At 44.5% G+C, this 27,251-nt stretch overlaps 1 protein-coding gene across 9 annotated transcripts in view; it reads left to right on the forward strand.

Annotated features, from left to right (window-relative positions):
- The window catches only part of fbrsl1 (fibrosin-like 1), a 252,908-nt gene that overhangs the window by 85,976 nt on the left and 139,681 nt on the right, over positions 1-27,251 (forward strand). For all 9 annotated transcript variants that reach the window (XM_036526244.1, XM_036526246.1, XM_036526237.1 and 6 more), the window contains exons 3-4: positions 9,597-9,698; positions 13,034-13,069. In XM_036526244.1, the coding sequence (XP_036382137.1) occupies positions 9,597-9,698; positions 13,034-13,069 (138 nt within the window). The remainder of the gene's footprint in view (positions 1-9,596; positions 9,699-13,033; positions 13,070-27,251) is intronic.

A 27,251-nucleotide genomic window follows, 5' to 3' on the forward strand; every position in this document is an offset into this window, starting at 1 on the left:
TTATCATACACTGCAATAAATATTAATGTTTTCCCATGTAAAGGTTATTTTTTTGGGTAGGGATTGTATAGGATTACAAAAAACTGCATAAATGGCACAAGCATTCTTCCATTGAAAGTTAAGCACTTCTTGTGTATAAGATTTCTTTCTTATTTTAAGAAATACCTTCATAATAGGGAATATTACAGCCTGAAAAATTGGAGGAACAGAATTTTTTGCTGATAACAAGAACTGACAAGAGAACTTTTTTCTGCATGCAATACAATTTCCTGATGAATGTTTTCTGAAGCGCAAGGCCTGATAGCAGTCCGTGGTTATTTGCATCATGAGAAGGCGGCTGCTCTTATCCTGGCATGGCAGTTGGCGAGGTGAACCAGCGGCATCCCGACCTGATTGGTGTGGCTGGTCAGGCACTTGCTCCTGCTCCTCCTCCTTCTTCTCCTCCTTCCCCTTCTCGCGGTCCTCCTGACGCGTGAGCGGTGACAGAGCGTCTGCTGTCCCCAGTAATCCTGTCACCAGGGGAGCCTTGCGCCCAGCATGCGTGTGACAGGCACGGACGTGTTCGCGCCAGGCCGACAGGCCAGATGTGTCTCCACGCATTACTTCATCTGACTCGCTGCCCCCCCTCCTCGACTCTAAAAACAAAGATCCATCCGCCATCAAAGCTTCCCCTTCCCCTCTGGCTTCCAAAGTGGATGTTAGCCACGAGGAACATGGTGGCACGTCCGCCGTGCAGGCAGCTGTCAATCAGAGCGGGCCCGGTTGCTGTGGCTCGCTACGCTTGGTGCTTTTATCTCAGGCGGGAGTAGCCTGCTCAAGCACACAGCAGATGTGGCTGGGCGCAGGCCAACTGGCATGTCACAACACATTAGTTTGGCCCGATCCCTGCGTCGTTTGAAATGGTCTTTTTTGTGTTGCCACCATGGAGGGAAAAGGCACGCTCATTCTTGCCGCCTTATTTTGCACTGCCTCCTCATAGGCAGCCTCAGCCCTGTCGAGCGCTCACCGAGAATCCGGACAGCCCTTGAATATTTCTCATTATTGGAAGAGCACATGTTCAGGCCCACCCAACCTGCCAGATCACATTGCGAGGTTCGGTAACCGCTGCTTGAGCATATTCCATTCCATGGATTTATCTGATAAAGTGACCCTTTAGGTCTGTATATTTCATTGTTTTTCAGTTTTCCCAGAAACCCTTTTCAGTGTTTTCTGTCTAAAAAAGTAGTGAATCTTACTCAGCCCGCTGCAAGATGTGTGTGACAGCTTCGAGGATGACTGCAACCTTGCCATTTTTTATTGGCCAAATGGACCTATTGTACGTTACTGGCCCTTTTGTTAAACTGATTTCTGTAAACCATCAACTAACATTCAGTGTCACACTGGGCTCTTCTGAATGTGCTATTCACAGTATTCGGGAGCTTCTGTTGAAACCTGAATCAACTCGAAAAGGAGAGTAAGCCAAGGAATACTCCAACATTTGCTTTTCAGCTGTCGCCAAAGCAGAAAAGTAACATGTCATTTTTTTCCTCCTCATACAAATGGGAAGCAGTTTAATCATGTTCAGAGTTTCACAAATATGTCAAGATGCAACTTCTGAACCCACTGAATTATCTCGCATCTGATCCGATTAAGAATGCTACTGAGTGCTGCTCTTGAAGGATCTGTGCTAAGTGTGACCTTTAAGGTAGGCAAATGAACAGCTCTTGTGTTTAAATGTAGGCCTCTTTGGCCAAAGGGTCATGTGTTTTTTTTTTTTAACCTTAACTGAGTAACGCATTTAAAACAAGTGTTATTTTTTCACACTTTCCATTAGTTTCAGCAACTGTGCTGTAGTTGAACAGCACTTGCTCTAACTCTTTACTCAGACACAAGCATAAAGTGCATTGGGATTAGATTAAACAGATACCTGAATGAGATGAGGCATCATTCAACCTGAGATAAGGACAAACATTAATTTCCCTGCCTTTTACTGGGATCAGTTCCTCTCTCTTTGTGCCTTTCATTTTCCCTGGAGTAGTAGCAGATGAGTTAGGGAATACCAGCGGAAGCTCTTTGCTTTGCTCCCCCTGCTGAGTTTCTCCTGAAGGTAGCAACTACCCCAAGTGCAAAGCATCCATAAACATTCTGTGTGGCGTTCTTTGTGCTGGAACATACTCATGTGCAGGCCCATATTCTCATTAAATCCATTGTTTGTTCTGTAGACTTTTGGATTCAGTGATGTTTTGCTTTTGTCACCTGTAACGCTAGTCGATGGGGCAGCACCTTCAATAACACAGACATCTTCATAGTTTTTTTGGTTGGAGGTATTACTTTTGTACAAACCTTGGTACAAAACTCAAACCCCATGGCTGAGCAGCAGTGATCACACCATCTGGCTCTTCTCCCTGACCAAAGCACCCTTAATGCTTCAACTCTCACTGCTTATAGGCTGCTCACTGCTTATATCCCACATAAAAGCAAGCAGCTGTCAGAACATACGTCCAGAGGGGATATGTGCAGTTGCCAGTGAGCCCACAAATGTAAAGTGCACACACACTCACACACATGCACAGACATACACAACATGCACACACACAAAATCCCCTTAACCCCCCCCCCCCCCCCCCCACCACGGAACTGACATTTTGTGCAGGAATGAGATAACGTCCCAAAAAACTTTGCAAGGGCAGGAAGAGTCCTCAGACATCAGAGGGAGTCATCTTAGCCAGGGTGATTCATTTCACGTGTGGCATCTGTCTCCTATTAAAATCCCAAAGCCCTCGCTGCCATGGGTCTGACAGCATCTCCGTTTCAACCTTTCCCTTCTCTGATAGTATCTGCTGTCAGCCTCTGAAGCGAGCTTGGATTATCTGCAATTTGGGCCTGCGCCTTCACATACGCCTGCATGCCTTGGGCCGAAATCAAATGGTTCCTCCTAAAAAAAAAAAAAAAAAAAAACTGTGTTCTCCAATCACTTTCACAGATGGGCACAACTAGTCACCATTAATCGCACCGTTGTGATGTGCTAAACACATCTGACACTTGATTGTTGTCATCTGTCTGACACGGTGTTTATCCCAAAGAAAAAACTGACAGCAGATATCTTCCCCTTTGCATCCAGGTGCATTGTGCATTTCTTGTAACAGAACATACCATAATGCATGCTCTACTGTCTTTCATACACGTACGACTTCTGCAGTCATTTTATTGTGTTCTGGTATTAATTTTATGATTTAATTAAAGAAAAAATATATTTTCCCAGGTTATGTGTGAGGTAGTGGCTTCATGATTGGGTGTCATCTTTCACAGTATGAATCTAACACTTACATGAACTTGTCTATGAAAGTGATAATAAGACTAATGTTAGTATTTCCAAGTATAAAAAATTTTAATTGGCCTGTGTGTCACCATTTCTACTTTCTCCACAGTATTCCAAGTCTACCACTGACTGATTTGGTTATTTTTGTACAGAATTAACACTTCATTAGCTCCTAGTAGATTATTTCCTTGTAGTCAAACCGTATCTGCCAGCAACAGGTTACTAAAATGCACAGGTAGCTGTTTTTGCTTGTCTAGATTTAATAATCTCAAAACTGAAAGTCAAACATGAATCCTCTTTTCAATCAAAGCAAAAGTTCTCTGCACTTTGTTCCCACTAAACCTAAGGACAAAATACATTGCAGGTCATTTGAATAGAGGCAGGTGACTGAGTTTGTTTCTGTATAATGGAGTTGCTGTGGGTTTTTCCCCATAGGGTTTCTGAGTACTTAACTGAAACAAATGATCTGACTGCTATTCCTGTAATAGCAGCATTTAGATCATTCACCGTCATAGAATGTGTCTCTTAGCTGTGGACCATTGTTTATCATATAACCACCTTTAAACATAAGTATATAAGTATGCTTAGTATACTTATGGTGGGTGTGGGGACAGTGTAGCAGTGGGATGGCAGTTGAGCATAGTAGCATGAAGCAGGGCTTGTAACCAAATGGTACCTGGTTCAATTCCCCACTGTTGCACTGCTGTTGTACCCTTGGGCAAGGTGCTTAACCCACAATTGCCTCAATAAATATCCAGCTATATAAATAGATAACATGTAAGAAAAAGTGTAACCTATGTAAGTTGCTCTGTTGAATGTCTGATAAATGATGATAATGTAATATATAGTACTGCTCACCACATTGAGCATCCTGTGTCAGCACCTTTTTTTGGTGGGTACCTGGTGTGAAATGTCAGTCATTCCGCTTGTGGTTTGATTGGTTTCTGACACCTCTAGTGTGACGCTGTCACACTGATCAGACAGCTAAGATTATTTTTAAGAGCTGTTGTGACTAAGTTGACAGATGCAATTGTAAATGTTCAAATACATACAAAGTGAAACAGGCTTTTCAATGATTGTGTACTTAAAGTTGTATTTCTCTCATTATTTTGTTAAACCCTGATAATAATGTCTCAGAATAACATTAGATGAATATCACATGCATATTGAATAAATCAAATCTATTTACAAGTCTAGAACAGTCCAATAATTTCACATCATGAAGCTTCATTTTATGACCGTGTTCTAAAAGGGAAGGTATCCACAGATCTGATCATTATCTGACCATGCTCATTATTTGCCATAATGTTGTGAGAAAAGGCAACTCAAGAATAGGTGAATGCAGATGTTCATTTCTACATTCTAGAAGTAATGTGCTGCATTGACTGTTCAGTACAGTACATCTACTAAAGGTTTTCTTTGGATACTATTTGAATACTGTGTTGGTTGTCCAGCTGACATCTGAACCAGTTTTCACCTAGTGTTTTTAAAATATTTTAATATTACCTTTCACAGTCCCAAGATGCTTGATGTCATTTCAATTGCTTGAATACATTTGCTGCATTAAGTGAGTTTGGACTGAAAAATTCAATGACTGATTTGTGGCCTTTCAGTATAAAGTTAACCACGACCTTTGAGAACCTCAGGATAATTTTTGTGGCTCATTGAGGGTGATGCAATAACCTGAAGCCTCCTTTCTTTTGTAATATTTTTGCTTTGCATCCTCACTATTGTGTGATTTTGAAGTTTAGGGGAGCTTTGACTTGCAAATGCAAAAGCATAACATACAGTGTTTTAAATAAACCACATCACAACATGGAATATTTCATTTGAATTGGGTTCATTTGAATCCAGTGCAATTTGCAAAAACATTTCCCTGTGTTTCATTTTAATGGTCTGTGTATGTAAGAATCTAAGGGTGTGTATTTTACAAATTAAAAGAACTGCTGCATAATTTGTGATATATGCCTGCAGAAAATAAAACTGGCGGAGCTTACTGTAAGCTCTATCCTTAAGACAGAACTGCATTGATTCGATGACACAGATAAAGGCCAAACCAAGCCTCTGGTGAGATACCTGCCAATGTAGGGCTTTAATGTTGAGAGCTGAGCCCCTGGTGGACGGAGCCTCCTTCCCCTGCAGGGTGGTCTCTGCTCTGTTCTGCTCTTATTCCTTTTCCCTGACTGGTGAGTGTGGGGTAAATGGGATGTGCGAAGGGATCCCCACACGCCTGAGTTTGGGGATTTGAGAAAGGGTTCATATCTGGGAGCAGGTGCAGTCCCTGTGAGGCATATGGTGTAGTGTTCTGAGAGTGCTTGCATGAGGAGGTTCTCCTGGGGTCATCCATTTTAGGGATTGCCTGTCTGCTTCAGTGCAGGTGCTTCAAAGGGAGGGGGAGGGGGAGGGGGGGTTGGGTGGGTGTACACTGAGGAAGGAGGGATAGAGCATGTAAAGGTTGGTCATATCACTGAGGCAAATCAGAAAGGATTTCCCAGTGTCTCTACCGATGAGCTGCCATCTCGTCTCAAGCCTCCCTGTTATATTGTGATAGTCCTTTTTGTTTGTTTGTCTTGTGGTTGCTCAGGGACATTTGAGGACTTATGTTGTTTCAAACCGTCAGTCGGGTTCCTTTTCCCCTTGCGTTTAAAACAGTCATCTTAATCACATCGGTGCTCCTTTCATTTTGAAGCGGAAACGAAAACCGTGTCTTGATTGTTGCAAAGGCACAAGCTGATAATTGTGGAGATTTAGTCCCAATAGCACGGCAAATCGCAGTGGAGGCATTTTGGAACCTTGTATAAAATGTGTACCAATTTTATGTGCACACATATTACAGTGTGTATGAATAATACATAGTTAGGATACTTAATGGATATACTGGGACTAGTCTAAATAAAACCAAAATCCATTTGGTCTCCCACTAGTAAATCTAACGCTTCGTCCTTGGGCTAATTTTCAGGCAGGGACTTTGGATGTGTGGCGGTGGGGAGCTGGGGGGGGGTATGTGAAGGGGGTTAGACGGGATATGGTAGGCTGAGAAACAAAGCCAGGAACTCCACCACTGCTCCTTCCCTAGCCTCAAAGCAGCTGCCACTTCTGAGCCTGGAGAAAATGAAGGCAGATGAATCAATTTGGCCTGTGGCCCTAAAGTGCACTTCTCAATGCCCCAGCCTGCGCAGGGGATAATGAGCCGATAGATTGAGCCGGTGCAGCGCGGCGCGGAGGTGGCGTGCTGCTGTGCCGCTGGGCCGCCACCTCCCCCAGCAGCGGCCGCCCGTCTGGCTGGGTTAATGGGGGTGAGGGTCCTTTGCACAGGACACTTTTCAGAACAAATTAGAGGAAGGATCTATATCCTTTTCGGCCTTTCCCCCCTCCCCAGAACCTCTCTCTTCCAGCCACGACACCGGCGGCCTCGGAAGGGAGCCAGGCATGGGGGACCTGGCAGCACCTCACTGTAATGCCGACTGACTTAGAGATGTTTCCGAGGTGCAGCCCCACAGAGCTCCAATGACAGGTGAAAGGGACACAGGAGGTGGGGCTGCTTTACAGTCCGACGTGGAAGCCGGAAACCCTCCTGAGGTCCAGGCCCCCATCTAGTTGCCCTACAACTGAGGCGGATCAAAGGGCCATTAAAACAAGGCATCCCACGGCTGCCACCAACTCCCCCCGCTAAGCTGCAGATTGATCGACATGGAGGGAGGCAAGGTTAGCCCAGCATGAGTATGTTCTGAGGGGACTGAGGGCAGCAGGAGTAGCCGTGTTGTGCACGAGCACGCGCCTCCTGCTAAACTCCACAGTTCTGTGCAAATGAGCAGGCCCAAGTCAGTACTCAACTTGGGGGAAATTAAGAAGCTAGAGGGCCCTTTGAAGATAATTAAAGAGCACAGAGCGAGGCCCCGGGAGAGCATCCATAGACGCGTTCAATACTGAGACTAATGGAGCTAATTTCCAGTGCATTATTCATGTAAAACACAGACGTTTCTTGTGTATTTATATTTCCGCTCCTTTTAAGCGAGACACATTCCTGAACGCTCAAGTTTAACCTGTTTAACCTTGCCTTGCGCTAAGCATTCCAATTCTCCATCGTGGTTAAGGAAATAATCCTTCTAAACTGAGCTGGAAAGAACAAAGTCAGTAGTCACAGCGTATCTCCAGTACATAACAAAGACTGACAGTGAACAATGCACCGATGGTGTCATCGGTTGACCTTGATCCTTGTCGCCATACAGGAATTAAATCCTTGGAGGACAGGCACTTTTCCACAGATGAGTGCTGTGGTCTTGCCCTCAGAGTCAATGCAAGAATCAAGAGAGACACAGATAGAATCAAAAGCCAATTTACACATCACCCAATTTTTTTTTATCTGCCATCTTAATCACAGCCAGTCAGGGTGCCAATTTCTGTCACAGGCACTGAAATTCGGCCTGCATTGAGTTCAATTTCGCACATTCCCGAGAACAATGGCTTAGAAAGTAAACACTTCTAACAGACCGCATTATTGAACTGGATGGTTAATTAGACCTTCGCTTTTGATCAATAATCAGTCTGATTGCCGACTCAGATGCATAACAAGAGGACTCGAGGGTTTGTAAACACTTTGGTTTTTAATTTGCCGGAGCTGACGCTCCGTAAACAAAGCAATCAGCGGCTCACTTTTGTAGCACTCAACAGCGGTGTGAACCTCACGCCCTCCCCCTGTCTGGATGTTTCTTCTCATGTTGCTTTCCGCAAACATCAAGCCCACCGTTCCATTTGGAGATGCGGCGGCTGATTAGCATGCCGGTCCGTGAAAGGGAGAAGGGGACGGAAATCCTCAGCCGCTCGCACTTTCCTGTTTGCCGTGGGCCTGGATGGAATGCCGCGGTCTGCCCTAATTACGATCAGCTGCAAAAACACCGCCATTGTTACTTTGTAATACGCGCGTGTGTGTGCATTTGCGATTGCGGCCATGTTGCGGTAGACGTCGCTGCCAACCGCGGCAGAACGGTAATTTATTTACCCAATCAGCAGACCCTGCCTGGGGTTGGTTAGAGTAATTAAGGGGAATTGTGTCCATTTGGCTCGTCGCTGGTTGGCAGAAGGGCAGGCAAACACCGCCGCCTTTCGCGGCCAGGTGGCCACGTACAAGACCTGTCAGATCAGCTGATGACCCTTTTAATTCTGCCCAGCCGGGGGCCATAATTGATATTTACCAGGAAAGGTTAATTGTAGCAGCGATCTGCTTAATTCACGGCAGAGGGCTGGAGAATGCACACTACCATGTTGCGCCACGAGGGACTCCCCCACACGCCGTCCTTCAAATGGATTACACCCCGGAGCCTGCCTGCCATTGTGTTCCAAGAGGAACATGTAATGTGCTTATGGGATGCTGTGCACCTGCAGCTGGCCAAACCCATGGAGTGCAGCAGCTCAAATCTGTCTGGAAGCTGTGGGGCTCTGCCAGTAAGCAAGGGTTTCAGAGCCAGGCCTCAGACACGCTGTATTGTTTGGTCCACAGAAAGATAAATAAGTAAACAAACCATGTCGTTCCATTTATTATTATGCCTTATCAACAGGTTGCTATCTGTTTGGATAAAAAAGCCCAAATGTGAATGTGAAGGTCACCATCTCCAGGTGAACAGTTTGGTTAATGTCAGAGCTGCTTTGCATATATTCAAATTTCAAACAGATACTGTGGACCTGAGCGACCAGTTCCTCTGCACATTCTCCACCACCGCATTTTTGCATATGACCGTGCCTTAGAGAGAAAAAAAAACAACAGAACAAAAAGGTGAGATGGTAACAATGAAAGTGGATTTAAAGGCCGGGTGCTTCTCACCCGGTAGCACGGTGGGCAGCACGCTGGCTCAGTGGTTAGCACTGTTGCTTCACAGCAAGAAGGTCCTGGGTTCGAATCTCAGCTGTCCCAAGTCCTTTCTGTGTGGAGTTTGCATGTTCTCCCCGTGTTTGCGTGGGTTTCCGCTGGGTGCTCTGGTTTCCTCCCACCATCAAAACATATATATGTCAGGGTTAATACTCCTGTCAGTTGACCAAGGCACTGGAAAAAGAACTGGAGTTGGTCCCTCGGCGCTGCACTGCGGCTGCCCACTGCTCCTAGCTCCTAGTGTGTGTGTGCTCACTGCTGGTGTGTGTGTGCTTCTGGTGTGTGTGTGCTCACTGCTCACTGTGTGTAGGATAGGTTAAATGCAGAGGATGAATTTCACCATGGGGATCAATAAAGTGTACGATTATTATTATTATTATTATTATTATTATTATTCTCAAGACATTAAAAAAGATGCTTTTTCCCCCACTACAGACAAAGGGGCTGCTTGGACGAGCTGGGAGAAACAGTGAGGACGAAGCGGTGCAGGAGCTGAGCAGACCCCAGAGGAGCAGCTCCAAAGACCACCTCAGTGAGGTAAGGCTCCAGAATTTAGGCATTACCATGCTTACAGGCTACCCTGGAGAGGAGTTACCATGTAGCCTAGCAGGAGGACCTTCGTCCTTTCTCCAGGAGGTGGGGGAACAAGGGGCAGGGAGGAGGGGCCGATGAACAGCTGGCAGACTGCTCCCAGCCAAAAGGCCTTGCCATCACCGCTCTCACCTCGTAAATTCACAGGCACTAAATAATGTCCAACGCTAAACAGGAAATCAGGAGTGCTTAAAGACAGGGAGCAACCAATACAGCCGCCATTATACAAAGAAACCCACTGCTGGGGTCATGTGTTGAGGTCACCTGATGGTACCAGGTGGCATCTGACCTTGTGACCTGCTCACCAAAGAGTTAGTGACCTTTCCTGCTACCACACTGCCTCCTTCCATATGCTGAATACCTCAGAGCATTTTTTAAAATATGAGCAGAGTGGGTGGAGGAGAAACTGGGGAGGGTGTGATGGCTGGCACGAGGATGAAGTAATGCAATTGAGATACAGGAGAAGTAATGAGAATTTATGCAAAATCCCATGTGGCTAGTTTTAAATGAATGTAGAATATGTTTCCTAACTAATGCCTGTCAACTGGGCCTCCCAAACCTCAGTAAATTCAATCAGACAGTTCATTTAGCTGCAGAGGAAAAAAAGGAAAAGAAGCTTGGATTCTGAGCAAGAGAGATCGAGGAAAAAAAATGACTGAGAAAAGATTTTTTTAATGAACTTATTAAATGCGTTGTTTAAGCTATTCGGGATTCCAAAGAAAATCAGAGAAAGGAAAAAAAAATCCTCCTCCCCCTTTATCCGCCCTCTCGTCCTCTCTTTTCTCGCTTTCTTCCTTTACTGTTTCTCATGAATTTGAGTAAAAGCCTGTTTTTTAATGAAAAAGTCAGGAGGAAAAGGCGGTCTTGGCAGATAAAAGGGAGATGCCGGCTGACAGCTCTGACAGGGAAATGCGACAGCGAAAAGAAAAAAAATGTTGAAAATTGCACGCTGTAATCGCTGACGGTGTTAGATATGGCATGTCTCTCTAATCTCCTGCCAAATAAATGGTGCAAAAAGCGGATTGCTGTAGCCATGCCATCTCTATCTGACTATATGTCTGTACTTGAGACTGCCTTGGTTCTGGTTTCCTGCTAAAAAAAAGGGTTGTCCCTTACTGGTTAATTTAAAAAAAAAAGAAAGAAAAACATGACTTCTGGTTGCCCATAAAAGTCACTGAACAGCGTCATTTGCGCTGGTGAGAGTGCCGTGTTAATTGCCGTAAGAGATAAATGAATTATTCGAAGGCTTTTCATGGCTTACATCCACTTCAAAGTCACACAGGCCGACCCAGTGAACCACTATAGTGTGAATAAACTGGATTTCTGTGGGAAAGAGGAAGGAAATGGAGATTAATCTTGTGTGTTCTGCAGCAAAAACAGCCATGCATCAATTAAAGTCACGTATGGTGGGGAAAAAATGCGGGAATGCATTTGTCCCTTGTTACGATATGGTTTCTCTCTATTCAGTCAACGGGGTAATTCTGCCGCCAGTTAAGCTGGGTTCGTGAATCAATTGGCAGCGGGATTAGGGAAATGTAAAGGGATTTTCTGGGCATCTGTGTATATATGTGTGTGTGTGTGTGTGTGTGTGTGTGTCTGTGTGTGTGTGCGCGGGGAGGGGTGAAGTGAGAGGGGGAACCCGGGAGGGGCGTGACCCCGTGGGGGCTTCGCCCGCCCACCCACTCACGACGTGGCAGCTCTGAGAGGTGCTGGATCTGGGCACTGTTTTTTGGCATGACACTGCACGCTCGACTGAGCTCTGATTGACCCTTTCAGCTCCTGTATCTCAAAACCAACAGTCTGGCCTTCAGGAAAGCAGGCTGGCTCCGCCCCACTTCTCACTGAGCCTTTGAGGAGCCAGGGGAGGGGCGTGGAAATGGGAGAGGATTAGGGGCGGACGGAGCAACGTTTCTATTCTCTGGGCCTGTTTAGTTAACCCTAAAAAGCTGCCAGCATCATCTTCAACCCCCCTCCCATCACCCTCCCCCTGCCACCAACTCCGTAACCCCTACCCTCTGTTTCCTTCATGGGCGGGGCTCCTAAATCCTTTTGAAGTCCTAAGCGCTGCAGAAATCTATAGAGAGCCGTGTATAATGGCTTTTAAGAGAAAGTGTTTAGCTGTATCCCGACCCTGTGGCTCATGGGCCACTGCCGATTTAATGGATTTTTTTCCTCCCTTCCCTTCACCCTCACTAAATCGAATGGATTGTCCCTCATTATCATTTAAATAAGCCTCTCTTTTCTCCCAGAAATGCTGCATCTTGAATCAGTCTGCATAGTTAGGCTAATTCCAAACATTCGTACCCCCGTGACTGCACCCCCCCCCCCCCCCCCCTTTGCTTACCCGCTCATCTTCCCCTGCTCTGTCCCCCCTCCACCCTCCACTGTGCTGCCCCTCCCGCCCTATCGCTCCCGCTGGTTTGGGGAAGAGCGGGACGAAAGGAGTGGGAGCGGCCTTTTGATTCCCGCAGAGTCGGCTTTCCGGTTGCGGCGAAACGCCGCCCTAATTGTCACGGTGGGGTCACAGCTCCAAAATCGGAGGGGAAGGCTGTCCTGACGAGGGCTGAGGCATTGGGTGTGGGTGGCTGGGGGGGGGGGGGGGGGGGGTAGGTGGCACGAGGGGGGGGGATTGAATTCTAAGCAAGACTAAAATTGGTCTAGCAGAAAAGGACACCTCCTGAGACTGCAGTGGAAATTGCCAATCGAAGAGGGGAATAGAGGGGGGAAAGCGGCGAGAAGGGGAGATTCGGAGATTGGTGTTCTGCCTGTGCCCAGGGTGACAAAAGCATGGCTCCCTTTACAACATGCCTAGTTAAGCAGGACGAAGTTTTGACTGGTGTCCTGTGGGTAGCTCTGATCTTTTGGAAGGACAACAGGAAGTACATAAATCAGCTGTTGTTGTAGCATTCACTTTCATTCATAGGAAAAGCTCTCATTGATTGCATTGGTAGGAAATTTTACTGTTTTATGTTTAAAATTTAATACTTGGCTGTTGGAACATAATTGTGTTTATAAAAATAGGAAATGGAGTGGGTTGGACTCATCCAGCCAAACGACAGGAAAAGATAAAAAGAAAAAAGGTGGACGTTTGGTCTTTGTTTGCAAAATAAAACCGAAATCCCTCTGTCAGCGCTGGAATGAAGTGAGATGAAGTTTGTGTTGCGGGCGGGTGGAAAAGGTTAACGTGAATATTGATATTAAGATGGTGCTGCTTCATCATGTCCCTGTCTGTGTGGAGCAGTTCTTAAAGGTCACCGCTGTTCTCCTCTCTCCTCCTACAGAGCTCTGCTCACTCGCTGTCGGGACGGGGCTATTCGGTAAGTGACATTTTCATGCTTTATGGCTTTACAGCAGAATTACAATCTCAATGTTCCGTTTATGGCCGCGTCGTTAGACATTTTAATTCCGTTAAATGGAGTTATGGGGAAATCATGATATTAGGGACGTTACTTTTGGATGACAGAGTGATTAAATTGTACAGTACAAAACTGTCTTGCTGTGCTTCAGGTGAAAGTTTTTCCTTTTTTTAAGTCAATCATTCTTTCTACGGTTCAGAAAAGTGTTAATGTCTATACAGTGCTCTACCACAACTATGACCATTAAATTGGTGGTCAGACATTATGCTTGCGACCATACTTCCAATAGCACATTCAAGATTCTCTGGAACTGTCAGCTATTTATATTTTCAGGTCAGCTCCTTCCTTCATGAAATGGAGAGCAGTTATTTTTTGTTTGTGTTTTTTTTTAGCCTTTAGTTCAGTTTGTTTTCAATTGCAATAACCAGGCTGTAATATGGCACACAAGTTTGAATATGCTGCCCTACTTGACACCAAAGTGGGAGAAAAAGTGCATTGTAGAATTCTAAAGCTTTTGTTTCATGAATATGTGTTAGCTAGCTAGCTAGCTAATATGAAAAAGCTGTGATTAATGTTAAGTTAACATCGGTATGAATAGCTAAAGCTATTACATACAAATAGTGTATAGTTACAGAGGACAAGAATAAACGTTTTGTAAGAACATAATGCATTTTGATAGCTGAACTGCAAGCCAGGTGTCATGGAATAATGACAAAAGCCTTAAACAATAATTTCTTTTTTCTCACCCATTATCAAATGAAACCCTTTTAAAAATTTCCTAATCAGAGTAGAATTACAAAAAAACACAGTGTGCAGAGGGGCAAAACAAAGCAAAGTTAAAACACACTGATAAGGGTGGAGCTTTCCCCCAGAGGGCAAAATAGAAACTGTCAGATTCCTATGTGGCTGAATACCCCAACTTGGAGGGGGAAAAAGCTAATAAAACCTACCAACGTGAAAGCTTTTGGAGGCCTTTGGCCTAGCTGTCAGCTTGAGTTGGGTGGAAGGAGCCCTTGTCTTCACTGCGTACTGCTAAAGGCAGAGAGAGCGAGACTGAGAAAGAGGGGAAAAAAAAGAAATTACTGGGGCAGGAAGTCTCACGTTGTCAAGCGCCTGCCTCCCTATCTCATCACGCTATCTGTGGTGGAGCCTCCTGGGGTGCTTGTGGGCAGATTCTGGTCCTGTCTCTGAGGCACGCCTGGTTGTCGAGGCGCAGAGCCTTATCTTCAGGCGCTCTGGGCTCTGCGGTGAGGCTGAGAGGGGTGGAGAGGGGGGCCCCAGGGCATCACAGAGAAGTTGCGGAGGAGCGCGCTTGCAGGAAGCGAGGGGGGTGGGGGCGGCAGACACACGAAACAGCGCTGTTGAGAGGACTTGGGTTATCTGATGGTCAGCCCCAATCTCCGATCGGCATCTCCCACCCCGCTTCTCAGAAAACCGTCAGGCAGAGGGCTTTCATCTGTCACCAGCCACTAAGAAGCAAAAACAAATCTCATTTGACAGTTTGTTTTCCTCTTCTATAGACGATAACGCCTCCGCTCTTTCTCCGCCATATGTCTCCTACATTGCCCGCAAGGGTTGTTGCATTCGAAAGGTTCACAGCAACACCTACATTGAGGGGAAAAAGAAAACAAAAATCAAAACAATATTTGAGTTTTGGACGCGATCGTGAAAATGAAACTGCTGAAAATAACTTTCATGGTTTTGGTTTCCAAGCCATATATCATTTCAGTTTTCACAGAGCTAAGATTCAGAAAAATCAATGTTGTGAAGCACACAGTCCACACATTGCCAGTAATCAGACCAACCAGGTAGATCCGCAAAGAACGCACTGTACAAGCAGAAAGGCGTACAGGTTTAAATAAAATCGGAGTTAATAACGGGGCCCATTAGCTTGTGTAATGAGTCTGCCACGGGTGGTGATCTCGAGTAGAATGTGTAGTCTGTGGAAGGTCCACCTCTTTCAGTGCTTCTGTGAAGCATGTGATCAAAAGCACATGCATCATTGTTTCCAAAGTGTCTCTACTATCTCTCAGCAGTCTAGAGTATGTCAGGTAATGATTTCACTGCACACATGCAGAGGATCTGTGGATGTCACTTTGAAGCGAAAGTGGCCAGGGGTCCACATCTCGGAAAACTCGGGAACCCCGTGCTGTTAGCGTCAAACGAACAAGTGCGCTTGTGTGACCTTCCCGCTCTGGGACTTCAAACGCGAGACTTGATCACGGATGTAAACACCGCGCGAGTAGACGTTGTAGGGGGACGAGGCGCTGCAATGAGCAATCAGCTCCGGATCATGATTGCTGACTCAACGAGAGAGATAGCGCGTCGCCATCTGTCTGAGGAAGATAGATGGGGAAGTGTATATCAGAGCACTTCTCTCTCCCTCTCTTCCTCTCTTTCTCTCTCTCAGGCTTTGTGTGTTGGCTTTATTATTGCATCGCCCAAGTTTGGGAGACAATATCTTAAACAGGCCCATTTTCCTGCACCAATACCTCCTCATTTTTATCACAGAGATGGGGCCCGGGGCCCGGTGATTTATCTTCCTCTCCGGGACTCTCGATAAATGAGAAGTCCTGTGTGCCTCTGCAGATGGGCTTAAATAGACAGCAAAATGTCAGAATACCTCAGCGCCACTATCCACCAGCCAATCTCTTCTGCAGGCTTGAAAAGGGAGCAGAGAAGGAGACATTTTTCAATAAACAGCTCCTCCGCCGAGATGAAGCGATTGAGCTTCCGCGTGGTTAACAACGCCAATGGCTGCGGACAGCCATTTTCAGATAAGGGAGGCCCCACCTTGGTGCTCAGTGTGCGTTTCGGCACACCGTAAGGCCCAAAGCCAAAGCCCTCTGCCAAGGTTCACCTTAAGCTCCTGCAGATGCGGCTTTTAAGCAGACATAAGTTTCCTATTATGCTGTTTGGACTTTCCCTTGATTGTATTTTATGGCAAATGCATTGAAATTTGCAAGCAGCATTTTTAAAGCTTTCATTTATGTGACAATATATTGTGGAAAAACAAGTTTCCTTTTTTTCAGAAGTAATTTGTGCTGGTCAAGAATGCGGTCATTCTTATGAAATGTGGTTTTTAAATGTCTTTATCAAACACATGGATTATGTAAACTATCTGAAATGTGGGCTATTTAAAGCATTGGAGTATACTTTTGAAAAATCACAAATTTAATGGAATTTAAAAAATTCTGTGATGTAGCCGTGGAAGCGACTAAAGATGCATTCTTATCAACTACACACTTACTTGTGTTGTCGCTAAGCATTCCATACAGCATGTGTAGCCATCATCTAGTACCTTTAGTCTCTTGTATTTCTTTGTCTTGTAAGTTCTAGAGAGCTCTAAGTGGAGCATCCGTGTGTCTAGCACCCGGACTTAGCCCTCCACACGAACCTTCCCCCCATATCACTTTACATTCCCCTCTAATCCAAGCCCACGCACACCCAACAGTGTTTTTGGTCTGGCTTGCAGGTGTCCACATACCACTGGCCCTGCACACAGTGAAAATTAGTAAAAGAAACCAACAGCCCAGCGGGACCAGGTTAAAGCACTGACATTGCCAGCCTTTCCAGAGGGGCCGTTTCTGTCAGAGGCACTCCATGGGGGCTGTCCGGGTTGAAAAACCTATTTGTTTATCCCTGTGTGCGGGCCTGCTTCAGAGCAGAGGCCTGCTGCTCCCCTCTCACCAGGGACCCGCGCTGTTGCCGCTAGCAACAGATAAAAATTGCTGTTAACCACAGCAGGGCCCACAACACATCAATCATGCGCCCCAGATAAAGGCTTCAGGCTTTCGGGGCCCATTGAATGGCTGTTTGAAAATCCTTTCCAGTGACTGCACACCCTATGGTGGAGGCCAGGATCATTCAGTGGGGGAAACTTTATTTTCGCCCTGGACCCCTTTGATTTTTGTTTTTTAAAGGGGGGCACATTAAAATCCATTAACACAAAGGCTATTCTGGAAGAGGCTATTTGAATAAAAGGGCTATATGGCGAATTAGGGACAGTCTGGTTTCAGAAAGAGCCTGTTTGGTCCATCCGTGCGAAATTAACTCTCAGTTGCTCCCACCACTTAACTTTAATCTCGCAGTGCATATCTATGTAGGTCCATATGAAAGTCTGTGAAGTGGGATATTTTGTGCATGTCATGTTTACATTGAATGAAGGCTGTTGTACAATGTCATATTCCAGCCAGAGATGTTTGAAATGTTTAGGTTGTAGTATCAGAGTAACTATTCCGCATATTTTTGCACTCATTGAGGTTTAGGTGTGTGTTTTGTTTTGTTTTTGTATACTGGAGTCATTTTAATATTGCATTTGAGGTGATTCATGAGAACATAAGAACTTTAATGGCAAGAACAGACCATTTAGTCCACTAAGCTTGTCATTTTACCCAAAGTCTAGAGCATGTCTAGCAATGTGTTAAGTCTGGGTTAGACACTGTAAGGGTCTCTGCTCGTACTATGAATTCTCATGTACTATTCCATGTATTAATAACTCTAAATGGGAAAAAATTGTCCCTAATGTCATGTGAAATTTACTAATGGCCACCTATGTCCTCTGGTTTTGCTGATGGAAAATTTCTATACTTTATCAGTCCCTTTTAAAAATGCAAAAACCTTTTTGGTTAATCACTTTAGTCTGCTTTTGCTGAGACTAAAGCGATAAAATTTCTTAATTCTCCCCTTGTAGCTTATATGTTTGATACCTGGGACTAGTCTTTTCTCTCTCTGTAAGATTTCACAAGCTTCTGCGTCCTTCTATGACCTTTTTGAAGTGCAATGCCCAGAGCTGGACGTGATATGCTAAATGCGGTCTGACAAAAGCGACATATGGCATTAATGTAACCTCTTCTGATTTGTACTCGATACTTTGCAAAATATGCCAGCACCCTGTTAACTTTTTTATTGCTTCAGCACAGTATCTAGGTCTAGATAAACTTAGGTCAACTTACTCCCATTTGTTTTTCCTATTTCATAGAAGTGTACATTTGTCAGTGTTAAGATTCATTTGCTAGGTGTCTACTCATTTCTGGATTCTGTTTAAGTCCTCTTGAATTAATCATTTAACAACTGTAAATTGACTTCACCCCAAGTTTAGCATCTTCAGGGAATTTAATTATTTCCCAATATCCTTCTGAAGGTCATGTGTGTAAATAAGGAACAGTAGAGGTCCCAACACTCATACATAAGGGATTCTACTTCCCACAACTCCTTGCTCAGATATTATCCCTCTTATTGGAACTCTTTGTATGCTATGCTGAATCCAGTTTTAATTTACTTTGACGTAACTCCAGTAATGCTTACTGTTCTCAGTTTGATAATGTCACGCATGTTGTCAAATGCTTTTGAAAATTGCCATATATAGGAACATAACCACAGTCTGAGTCAACACATTTCATAGTTTCCCAAAGGAAGTCAGGAGGTTTGTTAAACACAGTCTCCCTCTACTCTTTCGTCCTCTGTTTGCTCTTTTTTAATATATTGTTTTGGTTTGTTTTTTCTCCCTGGAACAATTTTAAAGCATACCTGCTTCTTAGCATTATCGTTTTGCAGTTTGCTTCTCAAAGAGCCTTTAGCCACCCTTGTTATTTTTAATCATTTTGTGCATTCACACATTGTATAATATGTTAACATTATTTTCTCAACTATCTTTTTAATGTTTTGGAAAGTCTCCTCTTATTAATTCTTCCTCAGGATTTATTTCTGAGGAGACTTTGGAATGAATTATTACTGTATGTAAAGAGTAATTTGTTGCATTTTGCTGCAGTCTAGAAGTTAGAGCAAGAGTTAAATTGACTTCCTTAAACTGAAAAAAACTTTGAAATGGCAGAGGCGCCTTTGACCTGCCAATATTCATCAAAGAGGACTCTGTTGTGGTCACCACATCCCAGTGGCTCAACTATATCAGCTTTTCAAATTCTATAAGGGTTATTACAAAAAAGTGCTGTAGACATGAAGTGTCCCTGTCAGGGGTGGTAGCACTGCGTTTTAAAACATTCACAATGTGCAGGAGTTCTTTCTGAAATTGTCTACATCCCGATATGTGCAAGCCTCTATTGAGAGAAAGCCATGCAAAGACTGCCACTTTGATGTTCAGCAAATGAATACATGTATGCAGCAAAGCATATACTTTAAAAATGCACATGGGTTTGCTGTAAAAATGTTATTATTCAGTGCATGTTTAGCATTCCTGCCACCAAGCCTTGTTGCATGGCGCTGTGCTGATGTGACAGGCTGGACACTTTGGGTAGATTGGCTGTTGAATTTGCCTGTGCAAGCCATCCTGTGGAAGCAACCCAGTATAGGTGCCATAAATTGATCTCTTTTTCTGTTGGGGTTTCTGTTTGCACCAATGCCTCAGTTTCCAGTTGATTCACCCTGTTTGCGCAGGAGGGAGTGTTTACACTTAAACCTGAAAAGCAAAGGCAATTGAGCAATTTAAAAATTAGGCTGAGTCCTTTTGTTTGTTTATTAACAATCACTTACTGACAGGATCCGTGTTCCAAAGAACTTCCTCATAAATTGATTCCAGCAGCTCACTTTAACGCTCTAGACAAATGCACATATGATGTCATCATGCCATAAGTTACATGTACCACAATCAGGCCTCGATTATATACTACTTCCATGTTTAAAACCTTTAAATGCAGACTTTAATGCTTTAATGACGGCTGTAATGAATGCCCAGGGTGTTTGCCAATTTGCCTAGACGTTACTGTGCTTTTTATGGTCCATTATAACATACAATTTGCATCAGCAAATTGCGATGCTTGATGTCATTATCCAACTAAAAATTGATCATAAATTAAACCTCCAATTACAATCGTCTGTTTATGGAGAGACGGATAGGTGGCTTTGTCACAGCGAGGCACAGAAGTTGCCGCCTGTCGGCTGGGGATAACTTTAGCTTCAGACATTTGTTTCCTATAATCAGTAGTTTTTTTTTCTTCCCCCTCCAACCTAAAAGCCACATTAAAAGCTCATTAAGCTGACTGTGCCATCTTGCATTGAGAGTGGAGAAAGGAGAAGGAGTTTTGATGTGGACTGATATAACCTGGCTCTCTTGCCTCGTCGCTGTCGGCGCGATTTCATCTGCTGCGGACTTTTAACAGGGAAGTTAATAGCATGTACAGCTCAATAAAATAAAAAAGCCAGGCTTTACGGCTTCATGGAAGAGTAGTATTTTTGTATTAAAAATGGCGCCGCCTGCTCTTGCCCGCGGCTCCCCTCTCTCTCTCTCCCCTCTCTCGGCCGCACTCTTCTGCAACCTGATTATACAGTGCAGGGAATGCAATAAATCACCCGGATTTATTACATTGCAGCTTATTAATTCAGCGCCACGCATGTGAGACAAGTCCACGGTGCTTAAAGGCACAGAACTCTGGGTGGATCAGCATCGACGTCACTCCTCCCGGAATTCGGTAGAAAACCTTGCTCAGCTCGGGGAGCAGGCAAAATCGTTATTCAGATAGGAGCCTCTCCGCCTCGGGGGCCTTGGCCTACCTCATTGCAGCACAAGATCTACCCACCGATTCAGAATTCAATTTCAGGGCAAATGCCATGTCAAAAACAGTGGCTTTCCTTGAAGACTTGCAGATATATTCGCGCCCCCTCCCCTTTTCACCCCACCCCTCGTTTACTGCTCATTCGCCTCAAATGCCCTAATGAGACGAGTGTTTTTCACGAGCAAACAGGAGGTAGCTGTGATGGTTGCCTGCTCTGTAATCTGCGACCCATAGCCAGCTTCCACAGGAGGAGAAGAACAAAACGCACACGACAGATTGCTGCAGGCACCAAGCAGGCCGCCTCTACACTGAGACAAAAGGCCCGCGGGCCTCACTGAAGCCCAGGAGCTTCCATCACAGTGTAAACAAAGCCTGAAATTAAGGCGAGCCCAAGGCTGTCAGATTTTTACACTGGAGCTAAAATGTTTCTTTAATGGCCCTGGTGGATTGCGGGATTGAGTGTCTGGGTGGGACATGTACACGCGGATGCATTTTTCATGTACGGTTTGAAACTGTTTTTTTTTTTTATCACTCCATACTTTAAACTGAAAAATTTTCTCACCACTTATAACACCCTCCGATTTCAAAGGTACTAAAATTCACATTCCTGTCCTTCAAAGGTGTTGTATGATATTTTTATTCTATTTTATTGGAATTTGTATCTTCATATTTTATATTCTGCCTACAAATGATTTGGGAACCTAACACACACACACCTACCAACCCACCTACCTAGCTCTCTCCCCAGAATTCATTTAACTTTTTTTTCCAAAGCTGATAAAGTTTCCTCCATATAAATGTGCATTCACAAACACACAATAAAAGTTACTAAGTAGGTCATGTTCTGCCGTTCGTCTTCTAATGACTCGCGAAACGCACAATTTCTTCCATCCGAGCCCCTGAGCCCTGCTTCTGGGACTCCCGCCTCAACACTGTCGCTCATTTGATTTTCAGTCATGTTTTTTTTCCCCCCTTCCTTTCCCTTCTCCGTCTCTGACAGAATAGACGTGCAACAACGACACCCCCCACACACACGCGTACCCCCCCCCCCCCCCCCACACACACACACACACACACTTCTGTCTCTTTAAGAGTGGCAGGTAAGGCAGCAGATTACAGAAGGAGCCATATAATTACACTGCCAGCTGATCCTGCTCTGTTTATGAGCGAAATAACTGTTAATGACAGTGTTGTGCCCTCCCCCGAGGCCTCTTGCTGTAGAAGCCGGGGAGGAGTGCTCTGTCTTTATTAGCTGCTTTACCCTTTTTTTTCTTCTCTGAAATGTGAAACAAGAGTATAAAGCTGCGGTTTTGACAGCATAGTTCCCTGACACCTTGTCCTGCTGCGGTTTATGCATCAGGCCAGAGGAGGCGTCGAGCAGGTACAACCCATTTCCTGTTGTGCTCGAGCAAACAAGCGCGCGTTTCACATTGCGGGCAAACGCCGAAAAGGTGCGAACCGGGGGGTGAGTGGGCGACACAATTTTCTGGGCCAGGTGTCATTTTATAGTGTCTGATGAGCGGGAGTGAGCTGCACGACGTTGACGGAAGGATGCCACATGCTCTTTTTTTTTTTTTTTAAACCCCTCCCTACGTGCTTTCACACACGCCTTGCAAATATCTCCCATTATGCAAGAGTTTGTGTTTCGATAAGGGAGCATAATTGCATCCTAGTTTACTGCTTGTCCCGGTGGCATGACCCCAGTCGCAGTTCCCCATGGCAGCTGTCTGGCTCATTTGAAGGCAAATTTATCCTCTGGTAGCGTGGCTGATGAAATTGCGTTTTTCCCGCCGTATAGCCTGTCACTTTTAGCAGTGTTTTCCTATGCAAATGCCGGGCTGCTGTCGTGTTTCAGTCACTCGATCCAGCAGACGGTGGGAGTCGCCTTGTTTTGTTTTGTTCTCCAACGCACCCCCCCCCCTCTCGCTCATCTCAGAAGGCGCACCTGTTGATATCTCAGCCACCTGTTCCACCATTTCTGCCTCCCCTGGCTAACTGACCGAGACGCATCTCGATTTATTTTAAGGCTTCATCAGATATGCTCGATCAGTCCAGGATCTCACTCAATTAACTTAATGCCTTTGGCCGTTTCTGTGATGATTCCCAACAGGAATCACAATTGATTTGCGACAAGTGGCTGACAAGAGTTGAAAAGAGTGTATCAGTTCGATCTGACTAGTGGAAAAGAATGGGCCTCCATACCTGAAGTGCACTGAGCATATTTGGGACAGTCTGTCATTGCATAATAATTCCAATTTTAAAATAATTTACCTTCATAGTACAAAATGCATTTCATAAATGCTTTGGTTTGATTAAAATGGACTAGGCCCGAGAAGTGATTTGGATCAGCCTTATTTCACTTGAAGTTATTGTCACAGTTTTGCATTGATTGATAATTGTAATTAGCATCTGAATTGATGACCTTTTTTGAGCCTCGACCTTTACTAGGTAGACAAAACACAGAAGTGGGTTTAGTGGGAATTGGTTGCATTTGTAAAGGCTTACGGGAGTTCTTTGTTCATGTCACCAGCCTTTCTCCTTCATTGCATGTGCGTTGTGCTGTCAGTTTACACATTTATGAGTCACATTTATGAATTCTAATTTACAGAACAGTCCCAAAAGTCAGGCCCTTCAGGTCCATTATTCACCCCAGCTGTAGTTGGTGAACTCCAGCAGAGGCATCTGTTTGGACTGTTGACAGTGGTCACAGTCTAAAACTAGGAGGTTCCTTTCCTTCCCTGCTTCACTTTGTATGAGGAGCCCTGCCAGTGAAACCCCCACTGTCTCCCTCATAATAGCTGAACCTGGTCTCTCCTGGTGCCCCTAGGTGGAGAAAGGAATGGCCGTGTCGAACATATTTTATTTAGAACTCTTCCAAAGACACTGCAGAAATCGTATTAAAAATTTTGCTCCACTGGGATGTTCCCCACACATACCCCCCACTCCCTCGCCCCCAACAATTTGGAACAGGTCTGGACGCGCAGGAGATTAACCCGGGCCTGCTGTCTCTGCGGGCTTTCCTGACTCAGAGTGCCTGGAGAAAGCCAATCTGGTACCCAGCCTCCCGTTCCGTGATGGCAGCAGGGTGTCCTGGCTGGCATCGGATTCATTACGGCTGCCAGATGGGCCGAGAATTAGATTCCAACTCCCTCGATGGAGGGGCAGGGGTGGGGAGGGGGGGGGGTGGAAAAAAGTAATGGTTTTTGTTTTCATTTACATTGCAAGTTATTACATTTTAATGTAACACCTCTGGGACCCAGGAGCATTAAATGGCTGTTCTTGAATAATCGACACTAACTGCTAGCAAATGCTGGGGAGAAATGAAATTAGCGCGCGCAGCAATTTGGCACAGTGATTATTGGCTCCTCCGAGGCGGTTCCTGATGATTTAAGAATGCTAACATTTAAGCAAGTCAGATCTCATTACTCTTCAAGGTTAAATCGAGGCGCTTCATAGGGGAAGCAAGTAGCAAGATAGGAAATGAGCTCCCTCGTTTTTTTCTTCCTCCCTTATTCTCATCTTTCCTTTCTCTTAATCGAGAACGGCACCTCATAAAAGGTGGCTACGTGGATCAGACACTGGTAGAACTTTCAGACCGATTTTTTTTTTTTTTTTTGGCTTGAATCATAGCTGCTGCTTTCTGCGAGCTACGGTTTCTCCTGAGCCAGATCATCGTTTAGCCCCACACCAGCAATCTCTCACCAGAATTCCTGTTGTCAAAGCCCCAAGAACATCCATTTTCTGGATGTAGTTCAGTATATATACTGCACTTCAGTATATATGGATACAAATATACATATAGACATAAATACATTTGGCAGCACCTCTTAATTGTTCAAAGCATCTATTTTATTTGTTAAAGAGCTATGGTAAAAATACTACGCCCAGTAAGTTCCTGGGTGATTACATGCAATCAAATGGCATGTGTTCAGCGCACACCAGGATGCATTGCTAATGCTAGAGGCTCTTCTTTTGTTGCTCGGCAGGTTGTTGGGTTGGTTATGTCAACTTGCGGTGCCACCCCAGGGTTGCTCTGCATGTCCACTTTAATGCCGCTCACCGGCTTTCGCCGCTGCTCTCCTGCACTCAGCTGGGTGACACAATGATGGTTTACTCTCCCACGAGCGCCGTGCGGCTAATGAACGCGGAAGATTATAATAACGGGAAGATGCTTTTTCCATTACCTGATGTCAGACGTCGAAATGTGTTTACCTGGCATACATTTGTCACCACGTTTCCAAGGGCTCAGCGGGAAAGGTGACATGTGGCGGGAATAATGCTAGAGTGAGGAGCGCAAATGCAGATGCACTTACCGTAACTCGCTGTGATAAATTCTGCTGCACCTCGGAGAAGATGCGGCGGCAGATGGTTTTGACTTTTATCTCCCACTCCCAACGACAGGTGAAGTCAAAACATTTGTCGCCGCCGCGATGAGATTTATCTCTGGTAGGACAGTTTGACAGCGATGGAAGTACACTTTGTCGAAAGCCTCGGAACCATTGGACAGTTGTTTGCAGAAGAGCACATTATACTGCGTGCAGGGTTGATATAATGTAACATCATTACATTTGGTGCAACAATACATGGAAAATACAGTAAAAAGGCATTTTCTGAATATCTCTGATATAGACAGCAATTTGAATCTCAAGCCGTTACCCATTAAAAAGCTGCTCGTGAGGAAAATTGTATGGAATTGCCTCTGTCTACAGATTTTCTCTGATCACTGGTTTAGCTCTAAAAACAAGATCTAAGGTATGGGTGTTAAGCTAAATGTATGATTTAGCCTGAGGCTGTGGCAGCCACAACATCCCACAACATCTTATAAAGCAGGGATTTTGTTTTCTGGTATTCATGTTGCCTAGATGTGCTTTAGAGGGCTTCATTGTGACCAATGGGATTCCTAGTTCCTGCAACAGTAGCGTGGTTATCCCAGGAAAAAAAAAGACCTTCCAAACCACAACCCGGAATTTACCACATGAAACATTCATGCTTAAGCATGATTTGGAGAGATTAACAGGGGTTTGTTTGCTTCCAAAAGGCCCTGTGACAGTGTGAAAACGGATTGAGTGCAGCTTTCACAAATGCATTTTCTAAATCCCACTCAAAGATTTCTCACCCAGCTTTATGGAGATGTTTACATCAACTTCTTGCATTAGCTTAAGAACCAAGCACCCAAGCGCAATTATCAAAAGATGCATATTCATAAGCTTAACTTTTTTATTTTTGAATGGATTTGGAATTTGCTTGAATATTTATTCATGTCTACACTTATGAGAAAGTGGGAAAATGCACATACTTGGTATTGCTATTTTGTAGGAAATTAAGTGTTGGTGCTGTTTCCCCTACACCCCCAACATTCTAGAAAAAAAAACTACTGTTTGTGATAAGAAATTCAGTGGTAGCTAAAGAGAGCTGTACTTATACATATGCTGCCAATTGCCTTTAGTTTAAACCTGTTTTGCTCCTAAACATATAAAGGCTTGTTTTATGTCTGTTTTTTTATTTTATATGTTTGATGCTAGAAAGGATCAGATCATATGAGGTTTCACTACACGTTTCAATTTCAACCAATTAGGCACTTGCAATCAGTTTCCATGAGGAGTGGGTGTCCCCACATAAAATATCGAATCAGAGACAGAGGCAGATATGCTGACCTTACTTTCAGTCTGAGTTGGAGAAAAAAAGCAGTGATGAAAAGTAGTGATTGAGCAGATCTCAGGGGCACATTCACACTACAGTAGAGCTTTGTTTCAGAATGAGCACGGCACGTTTCACTTTGAGAGTAGTGTGAGCAGTTGAGTTCATTTGAGAAGCAACCGACAATGAATTCAAACTAAATGATCCGAGACTTTCTGAAAATGTGGCTCTGGCTCCTTTGACAGAGGAGCTTGGTGCAGTTTGTTTAGTAAAAATATGTTGTGAACATGTTCCAACCAGGAAGCATACCAGACGTGTGTGCTTTTGTGTAGAGCTCAGTTATAAAGTACACTGAAACCAGGGAATTACAGTAAGCTTAATTAAATGCTGTAATGTTGCCAGTGCCACTATGTAAACACTCTGCAAAACAGAAATAGCAGTACCAAACCATTATCTGTTTTTCTAGCTTAAGCTACTGCTTAAATCACCACCTATAAGCTGATAAACATATATATGTATGTGTGTATATATATGTATATACACATGCAAACACAAACAAAAATTTTAACATTTACCAACACAGAGCCATTGTGAACCAGTTGCTATTGCCATAGCAAGTTAAAAGTGTATATGGAGCCAGAGCCTCACCAAGACCGGTTGATACTGGTTTTTAATATGAGGTTTTAACCATGAAAGATGGATATAGTCAGAGATATTTATTTGACAATCATTCATGTTGCAGGTGTCTGTGCCGTAGTTGATGGAGTGCCACCATGATGGATGCTTGTTTTATGAGTGCACTCAACACGGTGCTCTGTTTTAACTCGCAAATTTATTGTTTTGGAAAGGCCGCTCAAGGCCTGTCACTTGAGCAGCAGTTTAAAGAAATATCAAATTAAATTAAAATTGCTCGCTCACCCAAAACAAAGGCCTACATCCCTTAAAAGTCACGCATCTGCTCCCAAACTCGCCATCGCAAAGTCAATCCCTCTCTCCTC

This window comes from Megalops cyprinoides, chromosome 4, assembly GCF_013368585.1.
Source record: "Megalops cyprinoides isolate fMegCyp1 chromosome 4, fMegCyp1.pri, whole genome shotgun sequence".
Lineage (NCBI taxonomy): Eukaryota > Metazoa > Chordata > Actinopteri > Elopiformes > Megalopidae > Megalops > Megalops cyprinoides.